General features: G+C 54.1%; 7 protein-coding genes across 7 annotated transcripts; 3 read left to right on the top strand and 4 right to left on the bottom strand.

Annotated features, from left to right (window-relative positions):
* Positions 1-1,106: 1,106 nt before the first annotated feature.
* On the top strand, positions 1,107-2,015 carry BAUCODRAFT_119913 (uncharacterized protein; the record flags this gene model as incomplete). The annotated part of the gene is made up of 2 exons (XM_007675634.1): positions 1,107-1,169; positions 1,221-2,015. 2 exons carry the CDS (start codon positions 1,107-1,109, stop codon positions 2,013-2,015), a joined length of 858 nt encoding a protein of 285 aa, XP_007673824.1.
* Positions 2,016-2,727: 712 nt separating this feature from the next.
* BAUCODRAFT_30863 (uncharacterized protein) lies at positions 2,728-3,842 on the bottom strand. The gene is made up of 3 exons (XM_007675281.1): positions 3,811-3,842; positions 3,705-3,756; positions 2,728-3,652 (listed from the first exon to the last, which is right to left on the bottom strand). The coding sequence occupies exons 2-3, from the start codon at positions 3,709-3,711 to the stop codon at positions 3,018-3,020; spliced, it is 642 nt and encodes a 213-aa protein (XP_007673471.1). The 5' UTR covers positions 3,712-3,756; positions 3,811-3,842; the 3' UTR covers positions 2,728-3,017.
* A 748-nt stretch (positions 3,843-4,590) lies between these two features.
* BAUCODRAFT_119915 (uncharacterized protein) lies at positions 4,591-5,240 on the top strand (the record flags this gene model as incomplete). Its single annotated transcript, XM_007675635.1, has 3 exons — positions 4,591-4,593; positions 4,651-5,064; positions 5,130-5,240. 3 exons carry the CDS (start codon positions 4,591-4,593, stop codon positions 5,238-5,240), a joined length of 528 nt encoding a protein of 175 aa, XP_007673825.1.
* A 50-nt stretch (positions 5,241-5,290) lies between these two features.
* Positions 5,291-6,401, bottom strand: BAUCODRAFT_119917 (uncharacterized protein; the record flags this gene model as incomplete). The annotated part of the gene is made up of 2 exons (XM_007675636.1): positions 5,291-6,290; positions 6,346-6,401. 2 exons carry the CDS (start codon positions 6,399-6,401, stop codon positions 5,291-5,293), a joined length of 1,056 nt encoding a protein of 351 aa, XP_007673826.1.
* A 254-nt stretch (positions 6,402-6,655) lies between these two features.
* BAUCODRAFT_102930 (uncharacterized protein) lies at positions 6,656-9,290 on the bottom strand. The gene is made up of 5 exons (XM_007675637.1): positions 8,764-9,290; positions 8,453-8,709; positions 8,150-8,401; positions 7,301-8,095; positions 6,656-7,247 (listed from the first exon to the last, which is right to left on the bottom strand). The coding sequence occupies exons 1-5, from the start codon at positions 8,843-8,845 to the stop codon at positions 6,999-7,001; spliced, it is 1,635 nt and encodes a 544-aa protein (XP_007673827.1). The 5' UTR covers positions 8,846-9,290; the 3' UTR covers positions 6,656-6,998.
* On the bottom strand, positions 9,243-10,526 carry BAUCODRAFT_30869 (uncharacterized protein). The gene is made up of 2 exons (XM_007675282.1): positions 10,049-10,526; positions 9,243-9,998 (listed from the first exon to the last, which is right to left on the bottom strand). Exons 1-2 carry the CDS (start codon positions 10,262-10,264, stop codon positions 9,276-9,278), a joined length of 939 nt encoding a protein of 312 aa, XP_007673472.1. The 5' UTR covers positions 10,265-10,526; the 3' UTR covers positions 9,243-9,275.
* On the top strand, positions 10,517-13,864 carry BAUCODRAFT_30870 (uncharacterized protein). The gene is made up of 3 exons (XM_007675283.1): positions 10,517-10,781; positions 10,844-10,898; positions 10,954-13,864. The coding sequence occupies exons 1-3, from the start codon at positions 10,565-10,567 to the stop codon at positions 13,445-13,447; spliced, it is 2,766 nt and encodes a 921-aa protein (XP_007673473.1). The 5' UTR covers positions 10,517-10,564; the 3' UTR covers positions 13,448-13,864.
* The last annotated feature ends 1,732 nt before the right edge of the window (positions 13,865-15,596 follow it).

Below are 15,596 nucleotides of genomic sequence, written 5' to 3' on the forward strand. Positions count from 1 at the left end.
CGGTATCGGACAACACCGCACCACGCATCCGGCTAGTGAGCCGTTTACCATCCATCGAGCGCACAGTTTCCAATTGGTGGAAGAGGGTTAATCGTCGTCCAGCTTCCACTGCAGAATATCTACCGTCGCTGAGAAGGTGGGATGAGGGTCGCGCAAGGATTGAGACAGAGGTACCAGGGTGCAGAAAGAAGGTCGAAGCCACACCTGATGGGCGCATTCGAGCCAGCGCATTGCAGAACTACACGAAAGCAAGTCGATCAGACTTGTCGCCATACGGCCCAGCGAGCGCTATGCAAGAGGCGCAATGGCCCGAAATATGGCGCAGTCGCCGGGCCAGGATGCTCAGGATGCTCAGGACAACACCTAGGCGTGACAGCTCGCCACCAATCGCAGAACCAGGTTGGTCGAAAGATGGAGCAAGAGGACACGCACTTACAGACGTAGCCGAAAGGCCTGGGATAGCATGGAGCTGTCGCCGGGTCCAGGTTGGCAAGCACGAGAAAACCTTCGCCAACATCAGACGTCGCCATGCGTATAAAGAGGCAATGCGACAACGCGCTGAAAAGCTCAGACATCTCGCTGAACGGATCAACCACGGATTGCAGAGGGAACAGCGGCTTGAGCGTGCGCGAGCAGATATGGCGGCGAATGATGCAGGGCGTACTTTGTGGGATACAGCCCGGTCTATCGAAGGGGAGCGCCTGTCGACCAATCAAGCATCTAAGCTGGGACGTTATCTAGGGCATGAGGTCGAATGCTTCGTACGAGGTGAGAGAGCATAAGTAGGCTGTTGTACACCGTGCACTGCCAAGCCTGCTATGACAATGGTACTCCTTGTTCATCACGTGCAACGATCAGTAAGCCTCGGTCCAGATCGGTTATTCTTTGCCCGCTTGGCCTCTACAACAAGCATGCACTCTCGCGAACAGATTCAGTGATGAGTGAGCTGGTATTGGCAACCGAGTCTATTGTGAAGGCCAAATACTTCTGGCTCTTCCACCGTCGCGGTCGAGTGAAGCCTATTCCTGCGGGATGATAAAGTGATGCGCCCGTCTGTCTGGACGAAGAACAATAAATCGTACATTCTATTCGGTACAACTCTCTACATGCCTGAACGAAAGTCTACTAGTAGGCCGACAGTGCTGTTGTTTGATATCGGGGGTGTCTGTGTACGATTTGATTGTCCCTCGTGACCATGAGCCCGAGACTGATCCCTCCAGGTCGTGTCGCCCTTCCAAGCGATCCTCGACTACGAGAAGGCCTGCGGCATCCCTCCAGGCTGGGTCAACTACAGCATCTCCGCCACCAACCCCAACGGTTCCTGGCAGAAGCTTGAGCGCGGCGAGATTCTGCTTGACGCCGACTTCTTCCGCGAGTTTAAGACCGACCTCAGCAATGAGTCGCGATGGCGCACCTACTACGCTCGCTATTTTGCCGCGACACGCAAAGAGAAGCTGAGCGATGGGGCAGAGGAAGCAGCATACAACGTGCCACCAGTGCCGGACATTGACGCGGAGAAGATGTATTGGACAATGATGAGCATGGCGCGGGAGCCGGATCCCTTCATGTATCCGGCATTGAAGAAGCTGCGCGCTGCTGCGGACAAAAGCAATGGGCGGCTGATTATTGGTGCATTGAGTAACACATCCATCTTCCCGCCTGGGCATCCATTCAACGATGAGACAACACAGGCGGGCAAGACGAACAAGGAGTTGAAAGGTCTGTTTGACATCTTCGTGTCGTCCGCGCACGTCGGAATGCGTAAACCGGACGAGGACATCTACCGATATGCGATCACGAGGCTGCATGAGTTCGTCAAGCTTAAATATGGCGGAGACGGTGTGCGAGTCGAGGACATAACGTTTCTGGATGACATCGGGACGAATCTTCGTACCGCACGGAAGCTGGGGATGAACACGATCAAGGTGCAGCTTGGAAGGGCAGATAAAGCGGTGCTGGAGCTGGAGAAGATTACCGGTCTTTCATTGAGAGATGAGCAGCGAGCTAAGCTGTGATAGATGAAGCCATGTCAGAGCCATACAAGTCGAGAGTCGCATATACCGCATTCATGGCATGAGTGTTCCGTCTCCGACGTTCAGCTCTCGCTTTGCGCCGTTACGGTTGTTTGAGAGAATTCGGACGCCATCCACATCCACGGCCCGGTCAGCGGGATCGATAATAAACGGCTTAATCGGTACAACCTGCGTGCGTTGCAGTGCCGAAGATCTGCCAGAGCGTTTGATTGTTGAAAATGTCAGAGTTGAGAGCTGTCGTTGTTGGTGATTGCAGTCCAAAGCAGGTCTAACATGGAAGGGAGCCAGGGAGGCGAGCAAAGTCATGGAGACCGCACGTCGTGGGTGACAATTGCAACCTCTGTTCCTCTTCGTGACAACAAGTCGTCATCCCTACGCCTTCGCCGTAGGTTGCGCACTCCTTGTCCCAACAGTGCTCCCGGTTGACGTTGGTGGGATTTTGATCTGTCCTGATGACGGGTAGTAAGCCCAGATTGTTGCAATGTTGTCGGCTGGCGGCATTGTGAGATACGGATCGTCCTTGCTTGGGAGCGAGTGATCGCGCAGTCTGCACATCGATAAATATGCACACGCCTAACAGGGTGAGTCAGAAGACGGAGCGGTTTATACAGACCTATATCCGACGCCAAAGGCGCGCCCGACAAGCACGCCATACGCTTGCCGATTACTAATACGGTGACTGTACAGTAGGTACGGAGCGGAACGGATTCTGACATACCTCAGAGGCGAATACTGCAGGAGAGCACGAAGCAGCTGGCTTGCCATTCAGAAAGCAACAACCAGACCTTGTTCTCATCCACCCGCGAAGCCACACCTGGACGAACTAGTGCAGCATAGGCTCGAATCATGGCGGCAACGCATGCTGAATCAACGGACTTCGTCTTGACTCTGATTATTACACCATATGCCCGTATAAAGTGATATGCTCGCTTCCTCCGTCAAATCTCTTTGCGATGACTGAATGTAATTCCTGCACCTCATACGCTATATCTGAGCGAGCGGCGGCGGCTTAGCGAACCACCGCTTGAACCAATTGACAGCTTGATCCTCAGCCTTCTTTCCTTGCTCCGCCTCGTGCTTCTCATCCTCATCCGCGCGCACTGCGAAGCCGTGATGCGCACCATCGTACATCACGAATTCATGCTCGACGCCCGAGTCCTTCGTCTTGGCCGTCTTCGCCATCAGAATGTCCTTAGTCTGCTTAGCATTCTCTGCCGACATCTGCGGGTCGATCTCTGCGGCGGCACACGAGTATGGCAGCACGATCATGTCGATGTCACCAGGGTACTTCAACATCGAAGGATGCGCGACAAAGCCACAGTCGACCAGGCGTTTGCCACCGTCAACCTTCTCCTGGTCCCAGCAGAGCTTGGTGACATATTGCGCGCCCCAGCAGAAACCAGCAGTACCGACGGGCAGATTCTTCGCTTCGTGCTGCTTAAGGTCCTTGAAGAACTTCATGATCCGAGGCTCCGTGACGGATTGTCGGCAGTAGTACATAAACCCCATGAAGTTCGGGAACAGGTAGAAGAAGTGGTAGATCTTGTACAGCTGATTCCACCATCCCGTGGCACCGAGTGCTTTGAACGAAATCAGGACGTCGGCCGGCAAGACGTAGCCTTCAATGGTCAGCATGTCAGGGGTGAAGTACAGGTAGCCCGGATGCCTCACCAGCCATGAAGTCGGGTAAGTAGACCAGAGCATTGGTCTTCTTTGCGTACGCCTAGTAGCAGTCAATGTTAGACGGACATAGGTGCCGGCATTGAGCATCTCCTACATCTGCGAGGATTTTGTTGTTTGGGAGGGCTATGCCAAAGGCATCAGGAATGATTACAATGACTCCTGTCGGTTGGCCGTTCGGCGCATCAGCAATATAGGTATCGAGACCATGCACCTTCTCCATACGGCCGGTCGCCGTACCGCTGTGCAGCGAGCCGGAAGCGCAGCACTGCTTGAGCGACATGTTGACTATGACTGAGCAGTAGTTTTCTGGTGGAAGAAACTTGAGGTGGACGGGGTAATGTGTTTATTATTCGAGCTATATGAGAGCTCACCTGTCCACCTGCAAGGTCGAAGACCCACTTCTTCGTACGCACGCAGCTACAGTATGCAGCGGGCGGGCGAATAACGATCCGTCTCCTCGGAGCCGAGCCACAGTCAGACGGGGTAATTGACCTTAAGTGACTGCCGTCGAGGTCGGCGTCGCAGATCGAGCGTGACAGACGGTCCATTCAAAAACGTAACTCCGATGCTTCGCATAGCGAGCCAAGCGACTTCGGCAGACCGAGCATCTCGCCCGGAGAGAGCTCCGTTGAAGCAGCATTGGCCAGAGGCTGTGGCTTTACGAACGCTGTTCTCTGCCTACATGTACTTCTGTCTAGGCGTCCCACTCCCATCCCATTAGCTAGGTTGTCGATGTTGATTAATCCTCTCGAAGCTCGATGCTGAACGCGGGTATTGTGATGTCCTGTATATGTACCTGGCGCTCTTGAATCTACATCATCCGATGAGAACGACGAAGCAGCGACATCATCAACATTAGCGGTTTCGGCCCATCATGGTAGCTTCTACCGATATGATAGATGTCACTTGCGACAATAACCAGAACCAACGTTAGGTACACGCCGACTCCAGCAACTTCGCCTCCAACCTCAGCAAATCGGAAGCCTACAACCAAGTCCTCGCCCAAGCCGCCTCACTCTTCGAAGGCCAACCTAACTGGGTATGCAACACAGCGAACACCGCTTCTCTCCTCTGGCATGCGCTCCACGCTTTACCGTCACCCAGCAAACAAACAAACTGGGCCGGCTTCTACGTGCTCGACCCAAAAGTACCCAATCAGCTCATCTTGGGCCCTTTCCATGGCAAGGTAGCCTGCCAAACGTGCGCATTCGGACGTGGAGTCTGTGGCACCGCCGCTAAGACTGCCACTACTCAGCTTGTTCCGGATGTGGAGGCGTATCCGGGTCATATTGCTTGCGATTCTGAGAGTCGGAGTGAGATTGTCGTGCCCATAGTCAAGAGTGGGAAGGTGAGTATGCAAGCATGCTGTTCCGAACAGATAGTCTATGCGATTCTGCTAATGGCTTGGGGTAGGTCGTAGGTGTCATCGACCTCGACTGCGCCGTCGAAAATGGCTTCGACGCCGAAGACCAGCAACACCTGGAAGCTTTAGCAGAGCTCCTAGCCCACGCATGCGACTGGTGAGGCACAGAGTTCGACACCTTCTCATCACCAACATCATTGCATACGCAAGCTCATTTATTCAACTCTAGCGCCTCGCGCGTATCATACTTATAATCAATCTCGCCATGCCAATAATTCGCCGTCGTTGGCTTCGCAACCAACCACGCCTCGTCCAAAGCCTTTAACACCTCCTCCGGCAACGGTCCCTTCTCCAGATCCTTCAAATTCTGCTCCAACTGCTGCTGACTCGACACGCCAATGATAACCCCATCATTCCCACCATCCTTAATGTTCAACTGACTATGATGCGTCAGCCATCTAAACGCCGTCTCCAGCATCGTCAACCCATTCTTCTCCACCACCGGCTGAATAATCTCCAGCGCCGCAAACGTGGCATCCTTAAAATACCGTTTCCGGTACATCATCCCCTGTCTCGCGCTGGTATCGGAGTACCTCCCCTCCTTCGGCGTCTCCGTCAGGTCTTTAGAACTGTACTTCCCACTGAACAGCCCACCCGCAATAGGATTGTACACCACGATATCAAGTCCATACCTCCGACACGCGGGAATAAGCTCGGGCTCGATGGAGCGGGTAATGGCATTATACATCCCCTGCCAGATCGTCGGGCGCACCCAGTTGTGCATCTTGCACAGCATCACCACCTCCGCCACCTCGAAGGCGGCGAAATTGCTGAGACCAAGCTGCACAAATTTGCCCTTCTTGTGTAACTCGTCCAGTTTCCGCAATGGTACGTCAAATGGTAACGTCCTGTCCGCTGCGTGGAGGTAAAAGATATCCACGCAATCCGTCCCGAGCTCGCTCAAGCTCTTCTCGAGCACCTCCTCGATCTTCTCGGCGGAGTGGGCGTGCGGCTCGTTGGGATACCATTTCGTTGCGCAGGTCAGTCCGCGCTCCTTCCATTTGGCCTCGCGGGTGAAGGCTTCCTGCGCGCCGCCGACGTAGACGCGGGCGGTGTCGATCTCGTTGTACCCGGATGCTTGGAAGCTGTCGAGAATGCTATTATAGGCGGAGATGTCGGTTATGCGCGCGCCTGCCGCTGGGTCGGGGCCGCTACACAGATATGAGGGTATATTCCGGCGGATGTTGGCATAAGAGTAAGACTTACAAGGTCATTGTGCCGAGGATGACCCTCGGTTTCCCGGTGCCTGTGAGAAGCGGCATCTTGGCTGTTGTCGTGGAAGTGAACGCGCGTCTGAATGATCGAGCCGTGGGATCAACGAAACGGTACAGTCTTGTGAGCATAAGAGTACGAGAAGTGAACAAAGGAATGAAGATACCACGCGATATAATACTCGCTTCTTCCAGCGGCGATTGCGGAGTTAAGACGTACAGAACATGGAGGGGTGTGGGGCAACTTCATGCCTATTCTACAACTCATGTAAGCCTGTGGCAGCCGGGCAATGCACTATCCTGATAGCGTGTTGTGACTATAACAGATGGGATCGGACGACGAACGACAGCGACTTGAAGTGGATGAGGTTATAGCTGCTTTGCATGTAGCTACGCTCGAGTACACTGGCTCGCCATTGCGCAAGCGGGATCTGATCGAGAAGAAGAAGCACCTAGTGCAGAGTCAAGCAGTATCTCGCGCAGGTGGGCAGACACCAACAATGGCGACTTAGCCTCCTTCAGAGGCGGTGGCCGTCCATGCCCCTTGAAGCAATTGATGAGAGGACCAGGGAGCGTAGAGTATTGCACATTGCCGAAGCTATGTTCTTTGGTGCGAGGTGAGCGATGCCGATTGAACATCGTAATTGATCAATGATGCTCTGGCCCCAGTGCCCACTTCTTTGTTGCAATCCTTACGCGCTTGCCATAAAGGTAGAGCGGCACGGTGAGCAGGGCAAAGACACCGAGTAGCATCCCGAAGATCCCAAACGGCTCGGCAGGACCTGCCTTTTGGATCCACTCTCCAACGAAGAACGTCCAGGCGAAGCCAATGACTGCACGTAGGCAGGTGATCATAACAAAGCAGTCGCCGCTTAGCGCAGGATAAGCTTCGATTATCTAGATGCGCAAGTCAGCCGAGTTATCGACGTTCGACCTTGATTTGTGCTCACGTAGTTGAAGTCGATGGAGGGAACTTGCATCAGCCCAAAGGTGAGCATCCCATAACCGACTTCTAGCCCAACCCATGCGGCATGCGACGGGTTTGCGGCGCAGAAGCCAAACATCCAGAGTCCTGTCACCGCCAGAAACAGACCAGGCATGAGGGCTGGCAGTCGTGACTCTGGTTCGCTTAGGCCGTGTTCTTCATGTTGTGCTTGACGTTTGGTCAAGCGGTCCGCGATGAGGTACGTGAAAGCTGCACCGAGCACCGTTCCGATCAGACCTCCAACATTAATCAAGCCAGCATTCTTACCCCAGTCGTATGGTGGCATGCTAACAAGTTGCGGTCCGATCGTGGAGATTGTGACAATGCCACCCACAAGACCGCCATAATGCAGCATTACCACCCAGACGGCGGGCAGTCTCAGTGTCAACCACGGAGCCAAGAACTCCTTGACGACATTTCCGCGATACATTCCCACGCGGAGCGATTGGTCGAATGAGAAAGACTGGTAGGTATGCCCGGTATGTGGCTCCACTTGTTCCTGGCGTACATCATTCTGCTTCTCGAAGTGTAGGTGTCCTTCAGGGTCTTCATGAGTATTGCGACGTTCTGTAACTCCGGCAATAGCGGCGTTTCGGTCGAAGAGAGTCTCAGCCTGCAATAAAGCACAGCAGACCAAGGTGAAGGCCGAGAGGATAACGTTCAGCCATTGCGACCAACGCCACCCGTGAGCTGCCGCAATGTAGCTTCCGACAATGCCACCGATAATGGGACCCAGAGCGAGGAAGACTGTGTAAATGGCCTAGAGAAGTTAGGCATAGGAATTGTGGCGTTATTGGTGGACGTAGGTACGTACCATAGCGCGGCCTCTCTGGTGGCGGAAGAAGATCTCCCCAACAGCGTTTGGGCACAGGGTGTCGGAAGCGGCGCCGCCGATGCCCTGGAAGATCCGGGCTGCGAGTAAGCTGTTGTACGTCGTTGCTTTGGCCGCCCATACGGAGCACACCGTCAAAATCAAAAGGCTGAGTAGGATAACAGGTCTCCTTCCGAAAATATTGGCCATGGGCACCCACCAGATGTTAGCACCACCGAACATCAACACATTGACCTGCCGATATGTCAGTCGAGTGAGCCTTCACAACGACCTGATGTGCCTTACAGCAATCAAGTGCCCAAGGTCCGGAGGTGGAATGGGAGGCATGAACTCAGCGGCCAAGAACGGCAATGCACTGGCTAAGGACGCCGAGGTGATATTGGCAACGAATGGGTATAGCGAAACGCAGAACAGTGTTGCTACTTTGCGCCATTTTGACCAGTTCAATGGATCTGCTGGATCTCGCGACGGCTGGGGAACGAGTCGGATATGGTCGACAGTTTGAGAATGATGGCCACTGATTGTCCTCACCAAGTCATGATCTAGTATGCATCAGTGAAGAATCTACGGACACCGTCGACACTGAAGTGCGGTACCAATAAGTTTTGCAGTCCCTGGCGGTGTCGCGGTCTTCACAGCCTCTTTGGACAAAGAAAAGGCATATGCGAAGCCAGACATTGTGTTGCTTGGATGCTTGAATCAGGGAGCAGTCGTGAACGACGCACATGCCAGAGTGCTGCGGAACTGGGTGTTATTATGATTGCTCAGGCCGTATGCTACTTCATACACTATAGCCCAGTGTCCGTTTCGGGCGAGATAGCGTCCTGTGAGTGTGGGGATGAGTCTCGGGTCCTCAATATGGACAAGGTTGGAGTGGGGAAAGCGGAGGGAAGCTGCAAACGCTGCACAGGTTATCTGGTGCCACGAACCCCGGGTCCAGACCGTTCGGGTAGCTTCGCGGTCGGGCAGTCTTAGGGCACCTTTACTGCTCCCTAAGCGTGCTAGGGCAACTAAATGCCATGTGGCAGCGGAAGACGGCGCAGTACAGGTGGGAAGCACAAGTGATAATAAGCAGCACGAGACGAATTTGATTATCAGGTTCGATTGATTAAGTCGCAGATACCCACCGTCCGATACTGAATTGTGAGTTGCACATGTTCGTCAGTTCCCACGTCTCAGCCTTGAGCTCGGCATAGATTCCACTGTCGTCTTCACTACCTGCTGCACCTGCCACGAACGTAGCAGCCATAAAATGGTCGTCTGTTGCGTGTGCGTCGCGGTACGTGGGATGTTTCATGAGGCGGGTGACTGCACGGCGTAAATGTGGGCCGCTGTTGTTGCAGAAAGCGTCTTCCACAGCCTGCCGAAAGTCCATCGCCCAATCGCCGGGGGCACACTCTTGAGCAAAGTTGTCGCTGTATCGTAACATTGGACCCCAGACATTGCGGTAAAGGTTGTGCACAGCGCCTCCTGAGCCAATGATCAGGTATCCTTGCTCCCGCAAAGGCCGTAAAGCTGCGCCAACTTGCATGTGTAGATGCGGATCAAAATTGGCATTCATTGAGATGATTGTCGTTGGCGGACAACGCTCCGGGAACATGCGAATAAGGATCAGATATGTGTCGTGGATCCAGTCAAACTTGTCGTTCGCATTCACACCGAAGCCAGCATCAGTAAGTAGCCGGATGCATTTCTCACCGCTGTCCAGATCCGGTACTAGCTCGTAATCGATGTACTTGGAAGGGTGGACGTAGGCGACAGGTGACTTGCCAGGTTTGGGATTCATGGAGATTTCGATTTTGTCCTGACCTACACATGCCCAGTGGGCGCCCTGCGCCGAGTCAGCTGGATAGTTATAGCAATGTTAACGGTGGGAATGACCATCATGACAATTCCTTTGACACCATGGGCGAGAGCGTCGTCGCCACATTGCTTCCAGTAGCTCGCGGACTCGGACTCCTCACCCAGCATCATCGTGGAGCCATGGGAAAAGAAATGGACCGGAGACAGCATTGTAGTGGTCTTAGTTGGGGGAGCGACGCGCGCCTGGTCTGCGAGGTCTTGGAAAAGAAGCTGCTCCTGCGTCGTCTTCTCCATTGACACTGACGACGTCCTGAGCAGCGGCGTCTGGCATTTGCCGAAATATTACTCCGTGGGTGGCGCTATCTTGTCGTCAGGCTCGCACAATCGGGCGAAGTCCCGACGTCTTCGAATCCGTCCTCCACTTCTCCGCCTCCCTCCCCACTTCCCCGCGCTGGATCGAGCAGCCCCCACCTGAGTCCGGTACGCCTCCCGCGGATAGCGGATGTTGAGCAAGTAGTACCCAGCTTAAGCACATGTCCACCTTGATCGCGACCATGGCCTTTCCTTACCTGCTTGTCCCCACCCTTGCTCATCATGAGCCAGGTCGGAAGTGCTCCGACAGACGGCCTCCATGACACAATACACGTCTTGCCCCAGGCACATCATTCGGCCCAGCAAGAGACAGAGGCTGGGGTAGGCGTCACCGGTGATGCTCCGCCCCAAGCACCAGCTCGAAAGAGCCATTTCCAATGCGGCACTTGCCAGCAGGCGTTCACTCGTCTTGACCATCTGGCACGTCACGTGCGCTCGCGTATGTTACACCCATTACTTGACTGCAAAGTTCCAGATAGCTCACTTTCGCGCTTTGTGCAGACACGAAGGAAAAACCGTATGCTTGTACTCTTTGCAGCAAACGCTTCGGTCGAGTGTACGGCTGTCCATGTCTGAACTTCGCATGACGGACGCTAACCTCATCTTCAAAGTGATCTGCTTCGTCGCCATTCTGCTCTTCATGGCGCCAATGCCGACATTAGGCGGGAACCGAGCGTAGGCACAGCCGCCGAGTTGCCCCTTAGCAACAAGCGTCTAAAAACAGCCAAACGAACCGCATCAGTCACGCGCGTGTCTCGCGCCTGCGACGCTTGCGCGGAGGACCATCTAAAGTGCGAGGACAGCAAGCCTTGCACTCGCTGTCGACAAAGAGACTTAGAGTGTCGTGTGTCAGCGAAGGCTCCCAACGATGACACGAGTGTTACGCACGAGCGTGCTCCTGGCTTGCTCTCACCCCACAGGACCGCAGCCTTGGTCTGCGGCGACTCTACTGTGCAAGTTGCCCCCAGCGTGTCGGCACCCAACATGCCGGATCCCTTTCCAGCGGCGCTTCACATTTGGCCGGAAGGCGGCACTGACGATGTTCTTGCCGACGGGCCAAACACCTTGCGCCCTCCATCAGCCGCAGTCCCAGAGTATGCCACCTTTGGTGGCGCAGATTGCTTCAATTTCGGCGCTCGCCCCTACGACACCGCACCTCCGAGCGGCATAAGGACTCCACGAGGGTTGACTGACTTTGGCCTTGAGACCGACCTTGATTTCAGTTTACTGGATCTCAGCTTTCTTGATACGTATAGCAGCAAGGTTCCGTTCAAGTTTGGGGCTGCCTCACAGCCTCCCTCGCTATCTGCTCAGGACGCAAGTGCTGACTTGGTCTCTCCTACGACCGACAACCCTATCGGTGGGCCTCAAAGCAAATCGATTTGGCGTTTCATTCCGGCGACCAAAGATCATGGCTTTGCGGAACAGGAGAATCTTTCACTGCCCGTCCGGCTTGAGACGTGCGACACTCCCGAAAGCCTGGTGGGACTCGAACGAAGGGCAACCACTGAACGACTGGATTTGAAAGCACGAGACAAGATTCTCGCCATAGTATTGAGCCAAATGAGACCTCACTTGTCCCCAGCCCTTAGTGCGTTTCCGTCTCTGGAGCTGCTAGACAGCTTGATACAATACTTCTTGACAGTCTCGTTCTCTGGGGCCATCGCATGGATACGCAGCGGCCGATTCCGACCAAACGAGGCGTCCGCAGAGCTTTTGCTTGCAATGGCCGCTGCTGGAGCCGTTCTTGCCCCTGACCCATCATTGCAAAAACTCGGATTCGCTATTCAAGAGGTCATTCGCAATCATTTACCTACCATCTTTGAGGCAGACAATACCAAGATTCTCGACCTGCAACTCCAGCAGACCTTCATGCTGCATTTAGAGATTGGCTTGTGGAGCGGCAATAGCCGCAAGATCGAGATCTCCGAAAGCTTTCAGCAACCTCTACTCACGATGCTTCGCCGGAGAGGTCGGTTCTCACGCTCGACTTACCTTGATGTTACCGTGCAGGCAGAGGACCAGGGTCACGTTCTTGACGCTAAGTGGCAGAAATGGATCGAGCAGGAGACCTGCAAACGCTTGGTGTACCGTCTTCTACAATACGACGCCCAATGCTCCATGGCCCTCTGTAAGAACCCGCTTATATCATACGCTGAGATGGCGCTGCCCCTACCGGCCCCGCAGGAAATATGGACGGCAACTTCCGCAAGCGAGTGGAAGATTGTGTATCTCGCTCATGCACCGACAGGCTCATATTGTATCCCTTCTCTGACGGAATGCCTCTGCAACTTGGACCATCTGGAGACTTACGCCGGTGTTGTCGATGCAACGGCGTCCCGTGCCGCGTTGCTGCACGTCCTGTGGGGTCTGGTATGGGAGTATCGTCAATCGAGCACCCTGTTTCGCACTCGCCCTAGTCTGTGGGACAGCCAACTGATCATGACATCAAGATACCAGGAGCTGTGCAAGATCCTCGATTACTTTCGCCTCAGTATGACTTACGACAATAACTTACTACTCGAGGTAGTTATGATGCACCTGCATCTTTCGCTCGACGAAATTCATCTATTTACGGGGTTAGACAGTTCTGACGAGGCACAGTGTGTTCCTCCGTCCATCGTCGAATGGGCCGGCAGTCAAAGATCGCGACGCGCTGTGTGGCATGCCGGCCAGGTTGTCCGCGCTGCCAGAGCTCTCCCTGCTATGCATCTCCGGGACTTCAATGCAGTTGCACTGTACCATGCAGGGCTGGCATTCTGGGCATATGGACGGACCTTACCCATCACTAAGCCAGATATTAATTGCGGTTCCGATGCCAATATTGTGACCGACGCTCCGACAATCCAACCTCAGCAAATTGTTTTCCTCGACTTGGAGGAGAACGCGGCTACCAAGAAGTTTCTGGCTCTCGGACGTGGTGTCCCAGCCTTACGTGACCAGACTTCAGCGAAGCCACACGTCCTTCTTAAAGAAGTGCCGAATGTGTTGCGTGTTATTGCGAGCATCATGAAGGGCACTGACACTCAGCCTACAATGCAGACCTCTCCTTTGGTGGATAACTTGATTCAGCTCATAAAGAGGTTGCAGAACGAACAGCACTGATAGGACGTACATTGAACCTCGGCATAAGCATGTCCACAACAGAGAGTAATGCTATCACATTCGAGTCTAACCTGTATGCCGTGAGGCAGCCCGGTGCCGGACACTCACTTGCGCTGAAACACGTGCCTTAGCAACAGACGAACCCCATAATAACCCACAGCCCCCACTGACAACGTGGCCGGCAGTATGATAAAGGTCAGCACTCCAGTTTGAATTCCTTGTTCGAAGAAGCCTATTTGGCCCCCCTCGAAACGCTGCGGGTTCGACGACAGCTTTGTGCTCACGTGTTGCAACTTTGCCTGGATCTCTGGGGTATTGGATGTAGCCTCGTGAAGTGCTTGGTGAATGAAGTCGGACCATGTTGACTTGCTGACGTATTGTGGACGCGGCCGAGAAAGTGTGCTAATGGGGTATCGGAACGAACGATCTAAGGCTACCTCTGCAGGGGCGGCCGGGCCGACTGATCCGTATCAGTGACAAGTGATGAGCCATGTCAGCAGCTCCGCCGTTGGACTTACCAAGCAAATCCATGGGTACCTGATCAATAAACGCGACGTGTGCGTCAATGAATTGCGTGGCGTACTTCGCAGCGGGCAGGTGGGTGAAAACGTATGAAGCAAGTTTGGGTTCGTCTCTGAAGCGATTGTCATTACGAAGGGTGAGAAACGGGTTGATCCGTGGGTAGTCATACATATTCGCAAGACTAATCGCATCGTCCAGCGATCGCACGGCGTGTACTAAAAGCTTCCGGCCGCGTATTTTGGTTTTCAGGAGCGCCGAATGCCTAGGTATGGATCCTGTCAGTAAGCTATGGACATGGTGGCCCACAGCTACGTACCTATCGGTTACTTCCAATATCTCGGCGCCGCCTGATGAAGCAACGATGCCGATCTGGCTGGCGCTCTTGGCATCGTCAAATATTCTGCATAAGCCTGCAGGTATTCCTTGGTCTTGTTGATGGACTGGCTGTAACCGCGAACCGAACCGAATGGCGCACTCAGTGAGCTGTATGAGGAAGTTTTGCATGACAAACTCATTGACCAACACAATGTCCGGGGCGTACGGTGAGTGGCCATTGAAGGCAAACCGAGCAGTTAGAAGTACATTGGCCGCATGGGCAACATCGCTACCGCGATCAACAATGGCGACAACGCGAGCGTGCGATGGCGACACGACCGATGTCCGGGCCAGCTCAGAGGCGCCGGACTGCTCCTGAACGAGTCGCAGTGATAATGGCCCGAGTTCCTCATTTGAAGCTTCGACTTCGGTGACTTTGATGATATCCCGGTCGAGATGTGCTTCCATGAGCTTCTGTAGCAGCGGCAGGACTCGATCATGCTCAGGAAGACTATGGGCCTGCAAACATGATAAGCGCGGGTCACCACCTGCACGAAGCGCCACGGTACCTTGATGACGACACAGTTGCCAGCTGCCAGCGCCGCGCTGACAGCGAGGATGATCGAGTAGAAGCTAGTGTGCCTTGTTGGTGTTACATACACAATTCCAAAAGGCTCCAGCCTTGCTGGCGCGTCCTCACCACGAGCAGGAGCATATTCGTTTCCAAGAGCGCGTTTGGCATCCAGAGTGGAATAGTAAGACCGTAAGCAATTGATGGCCAGTGAGTATTGAAGGATGGCTTCGGTCTCCCTACAATTCTCCTCGTCAAGGATGGCTTTGTGGATGGCCTTGGCATTCTCTGTCACCGCATGGTGGAGCTTCTCCAGTTGCTTTTGGCGATACTGGACATTTCTCAGCCGGCCATCAATGGCTGCTTCGCGCACAGGCTGCAGACTTTGTGGCATGGGTGGTTTGGTTGAGTATCGCTATGGTGCGATAGTTTCAACTTTGTTCGTAATATGCGCATCAGGAGTCAGAAGTACTTCTGTCACAAAGACTTACAGGGAGACGTATCATTTGGACGTCTTGCTATGTGAATTCGCCAAAAGGTGGGCGTCTCGGGAGATCGATCTCCACTCCCATGCCCACTTCCGAAAGGGGCTTACAACATGAATGGTTCCCGCTTCTGCGAAACAGGCACTCACCGAGCTGCGGTTTGGCTACCAGAGGATAGGGTACGCAGGACCTCTCAAAATGACGACCATGACTGTTGCCGCCATCAGTACGCACCAAAGAGCCTACCCTAGTGAAT

Source organism: Baudoinia panamericana (genome assembly GCF_000338955.1).
Source record: "Baudoinia panamericana UAMH 10762 unplaced genomic scaffold BAUCOscaffold_3, whole genome shotgun sequence".
Lineage (NCBI taxonomy): Eukaryota > Fungi > Ascomycota > Dothideomycetes > Mycosphaerellales > Teratosphaeriaceae > Baudoinia > Baudoinia panamericana.

Bases quoted from the DNA above. Each gene is read 5' to 3' on its own strand.
- BAUCODRAFT_102930 (XM_007675637.1), bottom strand. From the start codon at position 8,845: ATGTCTGGCTTCGCATATGCCTTTTCTTTGTCCAAAGAGGCTGTGAAG. The intron at 8,402-8,452 runs GTAAGGCACATC...ACATATCGGCAG, and splicing joins ACCTTGGGCACTTGATTGCT to GTCAATGTGTTGATGTTCGG. The intron at 7,248-7,300 runs GTGAGCACAAAT...TTGCGCATCTAG, and splicing joins CCTCCATCGACTTCAACTAC to ATAATCGAAGCTTATCCTGC.
- BAUCODRAFT_30869 (XM_007675282.1), bottom strand. From the start codon at position 10,264: ATGGAGAAGACGACGCAGGAGCAGCTTCTTTTCCAAGACCTCGCAGAC. The intron at 9,999-10,048 runs GTCATTCCCACC...GACTCGGCGCAG, and splicing joins TCAAAGGAATTGTCATGATG to GGCGCCCACTGGGCATGTGT.
- BAUCODRAFT_30870 (XM_007675283.1), top strand. From the start codon at position 10,565: ATGAGCCAGGTCGGAAGTGCTCCGACAGACGGCCTCCATGACACAATA. The intron at 10,782-10,843 runs GTATGTTACACC...CGCTTTGTGCAG, and splicing joins GGCACGTCACGTGCGCTCGC to ACACGAAGGAAAAACCGTAT. The intron at 10,899-10,953 runs GTACGGCTGTCC...TCATCTTCAAAG, and splicing joins AGCAAACGCTTCGGTCGAGT to TGATCTGCTTCGTCGCCATT.